General features: G+C 41.1%; 3 protein-coding genes across 3 annotated transcripts; 2 read left to right on the top strand and 1 right to left on the bottom strand.

Annotated features, from left to right (window-relative positions):
- The first annotated feature begins 1,101 nt into the window (after positions 1 to 1,101).
- LOC113332300 (E3 ubiquitin-protein ligase RNF6-like) lies at positions 1,102 to 2,268 on the top strand. The gene has a single exon (XM_026578860.1). It carries the CDS (start codon positions 1,102 to 1,104, stop codon positions 2,266 to 2,268), a length of 1,167 nt encoding a protein of 388 aa, XP_026434645.1.
- A 5,661-nt stretch (positions 2,269 to 7,929) lies between these two features.
- Positions 7,930 to 9,287, bottom strand: LOC113332299. The gene is made up of 2 exons (XM_026578859.1): positions 8,201 to 9,287; positions 7,930 to 7,964 (listed from the first exon to the last, which is right to left on the bottom strand). Exons 1-2 carry the CDS (start codon positions 9,285 to 9,287, stop codon positions 7,930 to 7,932), a joined length of 1,122 nt encoding a protein of 373 aa, XP_026434644.1.
- An 854-nt stretch (positions 9,288 to 10,141) lies between these two features.
- LOC113332298 lies at positions 10,142 to 10,855 on the top strand. Its single transcript, XM_026578858.1, has one exon. The coding sequence runs from the start codon at positions 10,142 to 10,144 to the stop codon at positions 10,853 to 10,855; it is 714 nt and encodes a 237-aa protein (XP_026434643.1).
- Positions 10,856 to 11,141: the final 286 nt, after the last annotated feature.

Below are 11,141 nucleotides of genomic sequence, written 5' to 3'. Positions count from 1 at the left end.
ATCGTTATAAGTTTATAACAGATGAAGAAGGCGATGCCCAGGGACAATTTAAGGGCTTTCAATTGCAGAGTACACTCTACTCTCTGGGATCTCTATCTGCAATCAGATGGCATCACCAACTGAAGAAGGGAATCTGCAACTGGAGGTCGAATATAAGAGAAACATCACTCATGAGTTATTACGAAAATAAACTCATTAAAGAAATTAAGCTGACACAAGGTCTTGATGGATTACAGTCACCAAACCATTGTGGCAAAGAGTCAATCCAATCTTGCAAACGAGTCAAGTTAACAACATGCTGTAATGCGCAGCACTATTAGAGACAAAAGTTTTAAGCAATTCTAAGTTATCTTGAATGAAACTATCATGGAAACATTTAACTGCTCCTTTGTGTCCATTTATTTCTGACAATCCCCTTCCAAATAAATCATGCCTATACCCTCTCCTTTGGCCATTTTATATCATTCAACAGAGCAGCAGCCTCAGCTTTCTCTAGATCTACTGCATTTGATGGAATGCATCTAACTCCATCGCAAGTACCTGCACCATTACGCAATATCAGTCTAGCTTCACTAGAGTTCTTAATGTATGAGGCGCAGAATTAAATTCAATATAAGGGTCAATAGTTGATAATGTCCCTCACTATGCTGAGGGACACTAGTTGCATCTATGTTGCGTGAGGCGCCAAACCCTTCACCTCTCCTAGCCTAGTGCCTAGGCGCGCCTAAGGCTGACCAGAAATAAAATATAGGAGTATAAAAAAGGTAACTGTCCACGTTTTTGGTGCCTTGGGCGCTTTATTAGCTAGGCGCCTCCTGCACTCCCTTGCGCCTTGGGCGCCTAACTCGCCTCACAACATAGAGTTTGCCACGGCAAGTTACCTATTTGGGAAGGCCCTAAATAAGTCGGTTTATCAAAATAAGTTTTCTTATTTTCCGTTTCCTTCTCTAATTACGCATTGTCAAAGCCGGTTTAGCCAAGGTATATATACATATAGGGAGCGTTAGGGTTTTTAAAATCACAATTTTTTACCCAAGAAAACAGAGTAGAAGAAGAAAGAAGAAATTTGATTGTGGAGAAGAAGATTAATATCTGTGAGCTATGGAGAACGATCATGAAGGCGCACAGCCTAATCAACCTTCTAGTCCTACATCGCAACAAAACCGTCGGCGAAGGGAAGAACCGGATTCAAACCAGTCAAATCAACGTCGTCGGATAGATGATACATCTGCAACAGACGACGACAACAACAGTTCTAGGTCCAGTCGACAGCATGGGAATCTTCCGAGGTCAATCCTGCAATTTATTTTCCAGGCACTTAATAATAGGCAACCTTCTAGTCCTACATCACAACAACTTCGTCGGCAAAGGGAAGAACATGATTCAAACCAGTCAGATCAACGTCGTCGGATAGATGATACATCTGCAACAGACGACAACAACAACAGTTCCAGGTCAAGTTCTAGTAGACAGGGTGAGAATCTTGCGAGAATCCTGCCATTACTTCTCCAGACCCTTCTTAATACGCATCCGGATCCGGAGGAGGATGCGTTACACGACAATGTTAATGATGGTGATGAGACGGTGGAAGAACATAGTTTAGTTTCTGACGAAGGATTGAATTCCAATATCCAAGACGATCAAAATCAACAAGAACCGGGTTCAAACCAGTCAAATCAACGTCGTCGGATTGATGATACATATGCAACAGACGACGACAACAACAGTTCTAATCGACATGATGTGAATCTTGCGAGGTCATTCCTGCAATTATTTCTCCCGGCCCTTTTTAATAGGCAGCTGGAGGAGGAGGCATTACACGACAGTGTTAATGATGGTGATGAGACGGTGGAAGAAGATAGTTTAGTTTCTGATGAAGGACTGAATTCCAATATCGAAGACCATCAAAATCAACAAGGGGCTTCCATAATACTTGTGTTGCGTAGAGGCGTGGTAATAGCTGCGGCAGTGGAAGAAAGGATTGGCATGGTACAAAGAGGGTTATCAAAAGAAACTATCTCGAGTCATCTGAAAACAAGAGTTCACACAACATCTACAGACTCGATGGAGGAGGAGACTGAAATTTGCACCATATGTCTGGATGGATATGAGAACAAGGGTAAGATTGCCACTCTTGATTGCAAACATGAATACCACGAAGACTGCATAACCCAATGGTTGGTACGGAAGAACGTTTGCCCTATTTGCAAAAGACAAGGTCTAGCCATGGGAGAAAGCAAAAAAGAAGAAGAAGTGAACGAATGCTAGATAATATGTTTTCCCCACCGCGCAGTGCTACTCCAAAAATACGTGGAACATCAAAATACCTTCTTCTTGAGAATAAAATTTTAAGAATAAAATTATTACAAATTTTATTATTTTTGGAGTAGATAGTACATTTTTATTTATTTATTTATTTATTTTTTGCACCGAAACTTTTAAGACGTGACCGTTCACGGGTACGGTAGAAAATGTGAACAAGAAGATTAGTTTTCTCTTCAACTATGGATCTGTAGTTTGGTGTTATTGTTTTCTTGTTTTGTACCCGGGCACTGATTACTAATTAACAGCTTGTTTCAGTTAAAGCAGAACCATCACCGTACTTACATTAAAATAACCAACAATTTCTCTTGTGCTGATCTTGCAATTCTTGCAATCAGTTTGCGGACTAGTATGTCTTGGTCCCTGCGACAACGCCATAGGGCCATAACGGTGTCCGACTTAACCAGAAGTTTGATATATGTCATGGTATGATTCATCTTAAAAAGTACTGTTGGTTATTCAAAATCATGATCATTTTACGCTGCTTAAGAACATGTTAAAAGCATTTAATGAAACTTTCACTTTTCATTGAAAAGAAGAAGTGTCGTCAGTTAGGAGTCCAACTTTGTGCACCCCCACTAAACCAGGGGTGCACATTCCTCCCATCCAGATTGGTTGTAATGTTAACCCTAGTTATTATCCTGTGTATGATTTTTTTTAATTTAAAATTGAAAATGTAATCCTACTTCTCTCCTCTCTCTATAATCTTCAGAAGCTTGCGTCCACTGTTACAACATGATGTATAGCATCATGGATTCTCCAATCACAAATCCCATAAGAGTGATCAGAAGGGGTCCATTAAGAAATGTATCTAACAACTGACATGCATGGACTTGGCGGTAAAGAAGATGTTAATGTTTTTGTCGATCAAAACAGACTCACTATCGAAGGGGAAGGTGGAAAAGAGATTGATGATGGAAAAGGTTTTATAACAAGAGAAATTTACGGTTACGATTTCACTTTGAGAATTCATTACAGATTTATTTATTGACCTACGAAAACAGAGACATGGAAGGAACAAGGTCCTTTGTAAAGGATTGAGTGATAGGTCATGGCTTATTAGTAACACGTCTAATTATCAAGTCTATAACCTCAGAAAACAACAACATGAACTACATAAGAGAAGACAGTATGGTTTTGAAGAAATCATTTTTCGCTAATAAGGTGGATCGATCGACCAAGAGGAAGATCGATGAATGTTAAGTAAAACAAAAAACCGAAAAGAATAGTGATAGTTGTGATTAGATTTCTACTTGGTGGCATAAAAAGATCAAACCAGATCTAGTATATCATCTTACCTCTTTTATCCTCTAATGGAGTTTTTAATAGACCAAAGTGACAGGAGGGAAATAAAAAACTTGAGTTTTTGTGCACTATTTTATGTTTCTTCCGTGTTTACGATTTCCAATGCGAGCATTTATTCTTAATCCGTAAAAGTGAAAAAAAAAAAAGGATAACTAGAGTTAAAAGATACAACCAATAAACTAAGGAGGAATGTGCACCCTTGGTTAACGGTGGTGCACAAAGTCGGACTCCAGTCTTAGTTTACAAGATAGAAACATGTATACTCATGTTTTATTGTTATCGGATGCACTTGACAGTTGACACTATGAGCAGAGAATGACTCATGAGTCATGCATACACTTCTTTCACAACATCAAAACCTTATAAAAAGAAGGAAGAAAAATGAAGTATGAAACAACACCGATTCTATTTCACGTTGAAAAATCAGGAGCAATAAGAAAACCAAACTCAAGCAGTAAGCTCTTCTATCATGGGTTTTTGATATATTCCTATTTAGGTCCCGATTGATTATTGACATATATATGCAAGGCTACTTAAGCCGGTTTATCATTCCCCTTTCCTTGTCTAGTTAGAAACTGTAAAAGCCGGTTTAGCCAAGGTATACTTTTTTATAACACACTTTTAATAACACACTTTTTTACCCAAGAAAACAAAGTCGAGAGTGAGAGAAAGAAAGAAGAAATTTGATCGTGAGTCTTACATATAGCTAGTGAAGAATTACGAAGATTGAAAACCAGTTAAAAGAACAAGAAGAAATTTTGAGTTATGTGGAACGAAGTTGGTCATAAAGGTGCACAGCCTAGTCACCCTTCTAGTCCTACATCAACCCAAGATTTATATCAACATCGTCGGCAAGGGAAAGAACCGGATTCAAAATTTTAACAGCATATATAGTAATAATGGAACTTTCACTTCTCATGAAAGAAAAGAAGTCTGGTGAAGTTAGTTTACTGACAATAGGGGTCTTAGCTTATAAGAAAGAAACATACTGTTTAGTCTGTTTTATTTTGAACGGATGCACTTGACAGTTAACACCATACAAAGAGAAACATGACTCTTGACTCATGACTACACGATTTTTGACAAACAATGAAACCATCAAAAAACTAAGTACCAAACTGTCGGATGTTAATCAATCCTTAATTATTATTATTCCATAAACTCATATAAATAGAGTTTGAGTATTACAGAAAATCTGGTATTCTCCCAGAATATTATGGTAACTAAATATCTCTAAATATAATATATTGTCTATTACACCCCCTTAGTCGTAACGGGAGAGGAGCACACGTTAAGACTAGAACGGAAACGAATAAACAATACTCGAGGAAGACCCTTGGTGAAGATATCTGCATATTGACTGTCAGAAGGGATGTGCAAGACATGAATGTCACCGATACGTACACGCTCACGTACAAAATGAATATCAATCTCCACATGTTTAGTGCGTTGGTGCTGGACAGGATCCCAGTCATGTAAATGGCACTAATGTTATCACAGTAGACAATAGTGGCACGTCGTAACGGGATGTGAAGCTCGAGAAGTAAATTGCGTAACCAAGTAGTCTCAGCAACAGCATTGGCAACTCCTCTGTATTCGGCCTCCGCACTAGAACGAGATACAGTAGCTTGTCGTTTGGATGACCAAGATATCAGGTTGTATCCAAGAAAAATGCAGTAGCCAGAGGTCGACTGACGAGAATCCGGAAAACCCGCCCAGTCAGCATCAGAGTACGCAGTCAAGCCAGTAACAGTGGAAGCGTACAGAAATAAACCGTGATCAAGAGTGCCCTGAAGATACCTGAGAATGCGTTTAATAGCCTGCATATGTGATTCCCTAGGGTCATGCATAAATAAGCAAACCTGCTGCACGGCATAAGAAATGTCGGGGCGGGTGAAAGTCAGGTATTGAAGAGCTCCGGCCAGACTTCTGTATAATGTTGGATCCTTGAGTGCAGGGCCAAATGTAGTACTGAGCTTCGGTTGTGTATCAACTGGAGTAGCGACTGGGTTGCAGTTCGTCATCGATGCACGAGCAATAATATCCTGTGCATATGAAGACTGTGACAGAAACAATCCTGAATCTGAGCGGGTCACAGTGATACCCAGAAATTGGTGTAACGCACCAAGATCAGTCATAGCAAATTCACGTTTCATTAACTCAATGAAACGACCTAGAAGGGCATCAGTAGAAGCGGTTAAAACAATATCATCCACATATAGTAATAAGTATGCAGTTTCCGAACCAGAGTGATAAACAAATAGTGAGGAATCACAAACACTTCCACGAAAACCGCAACCAATAATAAATTGTGCAAAACGTTGAAACCATGCCCGAGGTGCTTGTTTAAGTCCATAAAGAGATCGACGAAGGCGGCAAACATAATCGGGATGAGCGGAATCAACAAAACCCGGTGGTTGATGCATATAAACCGTTTCAGCTAGGTCACCATGAAGAAAAGCATTTTTAACGTCCAGCTGACGAATACCCCAAGAACGTGATGTTGCTATACTGAGCACAGTACGTATAGTCGCTGGTTTAACAACCAGACTAAACGTTTCAAAACAATCAACTCCAACCTGTTGAGACTTGTCATTGGCTACTAGACGAGCCTTGTACCGCTGCAAGGTGCCATCAGCGTGAAACTTGTGACGGAAGAGCCACATCGACCGAATGATATGGGCGTTCCTGGGGCGAGGAACTAGTACCCAAGTGCCGGTCTTAATCATAGCAAGGTATTCGTTCCACATGGCAGCATTCCAGTTAGGGTCTCGAAGAGCATAAAGATAAGAACGTGGAAGAGGGGAAATTGGAGAGTTGGACTGGACATGAAGGTTCAGTCGCTGAATGGGGCGGAAAATGCCACGGGAAGCCCTAGTAGTTGGGCGAGTAGCTGTTGGAAGAAGTGGGCTGGAAGGGGAGGTCGGAGGGAGTGGGCTGGAGGGGTTGGACGGGGCATTGATGGGCTGTGGAGAGGAGACCGTGTTGGGATGCACGGTAATGGGCTGGGTAAGGGAGGACGGTGGAGAGTCATGGGTAGTGGGCTCAGCAAAAGTGGGCTGGGAAGGACGAGTTGGCTTGGAAGGATGAGTGGGCTCGGAAGAAAGAGTGGGCTCAGTGGGAGTGGGCTGGGAAGGACGAGATTGGCGTCGATGAGGGGGAGAGTACAGCTTTGGCTGTAGGTTTGAGACGACTGGGCCGTCAACAGGGACGGAGAAGGATGGAGATGGATGAGTATTAGGAGAGGCTACAGGAGGGGGATATGTGGAGGAGTCTAGGAAGGAGTAAAGAGGATGGATTTGTGGGTCTTGAGAAAGGGAAGAGTCTAGATGAGAGGGACTTGAAAAAGGGAAGATGGTTTCATCAAATGTGACATGTCTTGAAATGATGAATTTGTTTGTGGAAATGTCAAGACAACGATAACCACGATGATTAGATGGAAAACCAAGAAAGACACACCTAGTGGAACGAGGAGCAAGTTTGTGTGGTGTTGTGGAAGAAAGATTAGGGTAGCAAAGACAACCAAAGATGCGAAGATGATCATATGTGGGTTGGCGTCTATATAAGACGGACACCGGAGATTGGAAGCGGAGAATTTTAGTGGGAAGAATGTTGTGTAAGTAGACGGCCATAAGAAGAGAATAGACCCAATATTTATGAGGAACGGAGGCATGGGTCATTAGGGTACGGGTGATATCATTGATTCGGCGAATCATGCGTTCCGCCTTACCATTTTGAGAGGATGTATGAGGACAAGAGAAGCGAAATACTAAGCCGTTTTGACTAGCAAAATTATGAAAAGAGGAATTGTCAAATTCGCGACCCATGTCGCATTGGAATGACTTAATTTGGCGTTCAAATTGAGTTTGAACAAAAGAACGGAATTCCAAAAATTTGGTGAAGACTTGGGATTTGAGTTTTAGTGGAAAAACCCATAGATAATTAGTGAAATCATCCAATAAGAGAAGATAATAACGAAAACCCGTGTCTAAATTCAACGGAGATGTCCATAAATCACTATGAATAATATCAAAAGGAGCAGCACTAGTAGAATGAGAGTCATAAAAGGGAATAGGAACATGTTTGCTAAGTTGACAAGAATGACAAAGATTGGGGGAAAGATTCTTATTACATTTAATAAAAGACTTTGTGCGTAAAGCATCTAAGATAGCCCCGCCAGGGTGGCCGAGGCGATTATGCCAAACGTCAGGTGAGCAGACGGCAAGAGAGAATTGGTGAGGTAGTGGCGAAAGGGAGGAATGCACGGCAGAAGTGGTGATGGGATAAAGCTCCCCAGAACTATCACATCGGAGAATAGTCTTCCTCGAATTCAAATCCTTCACAGAAAAACCATAAGGATCAAATTCAACAGACACATGATTATCAGTGGTAAATTTACGAACAGAGATTAAGTTTTTGATGATGGAAGGAACGACAAGAGTATTTTTGAGATGAAGGGTGTGAGATGGAAGATCTATGAACCTAGAGCCACTAGCAGTTACCGGAATGCTGCTGCCATTACCCACTAAGATAGACCGCACATTGCTCGAAGGAAAAACATTATGTAAAGTACCTGGATCCGAGGTGATGTGTGATGTTGCGCCAGTGTCCATGTAGAAGTCATCATCAGGCGCTCGAATGCTCATGGAGCTGTATGCTTCGGCAATATCCGATGGTTGAAGGTATTCCGTTGTAGGAGTGACGTAAGCTTGTGGTGAACGGGCTGCTGAGAAGGTGCGTCCGCGACCACGGCCACGCCCACGGAACTGACGACCTCGGCCACGACCAGAGAGATGATGCTGCTGACTCCAGTAAGGTACAACAGGGTATGGGCTTGGGGGAGACGTCCATTGGGGAGCCCAGTTGGGTGCAGTAGGGTGACGTCTTGGGCCTGGTGGAGTTGGCAGAAGAGCAGCTTGGTGGCCCATCAGGGAACTGGGCTCGGAACACTGGTGGGCAGACGCTGAGTGAAAACTGCTGGTGACGGAAGAAGAAGTAGCAGGTGAACGTTGGTTGTTGGCAGCCGCAAGGGCAGTATGGGAGTTGTAGTTTGATTGATGTTCACGACGAATCTCCTCAGTGCGTAATTGAGAGCGAGCAGTGTCAAAAGATGGCATCGATTGTTGGATGAAGGAGGCAACAATATTGTATTCCTCCGGAAGTCCATTGACAAGTTGTATAACCAAACGTTTCTCATTCATTGGAAAATCAAGATCACTTAGTCGATTCGAAAGTGCATGTAGCTTATCACAATAATCATCAACATTGTTACAATCAACAAATCTTAGATTCACGAACTTACTTTCTAGGTTAGCGGCACGACTTCCTTTGTTGTCTTGGAAAAGATTTTTAAGATGATTCCATAACTCTTTCGCAGTTTTACCAGTTTTGAGAACTGTAAGCATCAAATCTTTGGCCATGGTGGAGAACATCCATTGACGGCAGAGGGCATCAAGTTGTAATATGGTGGCAGCATCAAGATCTGGTGGTGGAGCGGAATCGTCAATAAGAAAAAGGAGTTTGTGTGCTTGTAGATGAAGTTGGAAAAGGAAAACCCATGAAGAATATTCATCTTGTTTAATATCTAGAGTAATAGGGATCAAAACTTTGATGTTAGAAACGGCGAAAGCCGGATGTAAGGATTTTTTGTCACTTGCCATGGATGATTATTGGTAACTTAGAGAAAGAAGAAGATGGATCGAGGTTGGCCTCGTGATACCATGTCGGATGTTAATCAATCCTTAATTATTATTATTCCATAAACTCATATAAATAGAGTTTGAGTATTACAGAAAATCTGGTATTCTCCCAGAATATTATGGTAACTAAATATCTCTAAATATATCATCTCTAAATATAATATATTGTCTATTACAAACAACACCAATTCTATTTGAAATTGAACAATCATGTGCAGTAAGAACTCCTAACTCAAGCTGTTGCCCGCCGCCACACAACAAGTCTGTGAAGGTTTTCTTTCCACTATTCCAGTTGGCTAGTTGATTGAAACCATGACTATGCTGAGTGACGCTAGTTGCATCACACTTGCCCGTACATTATCAAAAAATTTAGAGCATCTAGCCTTCCACACATGCCAAAGGATAAACCTGCCATGGTATTGTTCACAGAGACAGAACTACCATCACTCAGAGATAAGGAACTGATCGCCAAACGCGGTATTGGTAAGCTCAAGGTTTTTCCATCTGGGTCAGGATTGTATCATCAGTAGTAGTAATTATTATTGGACAAGTTTCCATATTAGGAAGGCCCTAATTAAGTCGGTTTATCAAAATAAGTTCAATATTTTCGGTATTCTTTTCCAAGTACATAGCCGGTTTAGCCAAGGTATACAAGGAGCAACATAGGTTGTGATCTTAAAACACACTTTTTTACCCGTGAAAACAAGAAAACAAGAGAAGATTGAAAACCAGAGACAAATTTGATTGTCAGCTAGAAATAGCAAGAAGATTGAAAACCAGTTGAAGAACAAGAAGATTAATACTATATGTTAGTCATGGAGAACAAAGTTGGTCATGAAGGCGCGCAGCCTAGTCAACCTTCTAGTCCTACATCACAAGATTTGGATCAACAATATCGTCGGCAAAGGGAAGGGCCGGATTCAAACCAGTCAAATCATCGTCAAGGGATAGATGATACATCTGCAGCAGACGACAACAACAGCAACAGTTCCGGGTCAAGTTCTAGTCAGGAGAATCTTGAGAGGTTAATCGAACAATTATTTCTCCAGCAGATTGATAGACAGATAGAGGAGGATGCGTTACACGATAATGTTAGTGATGATGATGAGACTGTGGAAGAAGAGAGTTTAGTTTCCGCTGAAGGATCAAATTCCAATAGCCAGGACGATCAAAATCAACAAGGGACTTACACAGTTGCAGTTTTCTTCCCTAATGAAGATGGAGTGAGACGTCGTCAATATGGTACTAACATGCTTCTCTTGCTGAACCCTAACGTTGGTCCATTAGATGTAGATGGAATGAGCCATGAGGAACTAATGGAACTGGGAGAAAGGATTGGCATGGTACAAAGAGGATTACCAAAAGAAACTATCTCAAGTCATCTGAAAACAAGAGTTCACACAACATCTGCAGACTCTACGGAAGAAAAGAATGAAATTTGCACCATATGTCAGGATGGATATGAGAACAAGGATAAGATTGCCACTCTTGATTGCCAACATGAATACCATGAAGACTGCATAACATAATGGTTGGTAAGGAAGAACGTTTGCCCTATTTGCAAAAGACAAGGTCTGAAAACAATGGAAGAAAGCAAAAACGAAGAAGAAGTGAACGAATGCTAGGTAATATGTTGTTTCCCCCTTCCGCAATATGGCAACGCTATTGAACATTAAACAATTATTGTACGTGGAACTTAGAAATACGTTCTGCTTGATCTCTTGTTTTGGATAAACAATTATCTATCTTCCTCTTTTCGGTGAAGTACAAACTTGAGAATAATTTTTCTTGAACTCTGTATCTGTTACATATATA

Source organism: Papaver somniferum, unplaced genomic scaffold, assembly GCF_003573695.1.
Source record: "Papaver somniferum cultivar HN1 unplaced genomic scaffold, ASM357369v1 unplaced-scaffold_131, whole genome shotgun sequence".
NCBI classification, from domain to species: Eukaryota; Viridiplantae; Streptophyta; class Magnoliopsida; order Ranunculales; family Papaveraceae; genus Papaver; species Papaver somniferum.
This window is presented reverse-complemented; position numbering and strand designations above follow the sequence as displayed.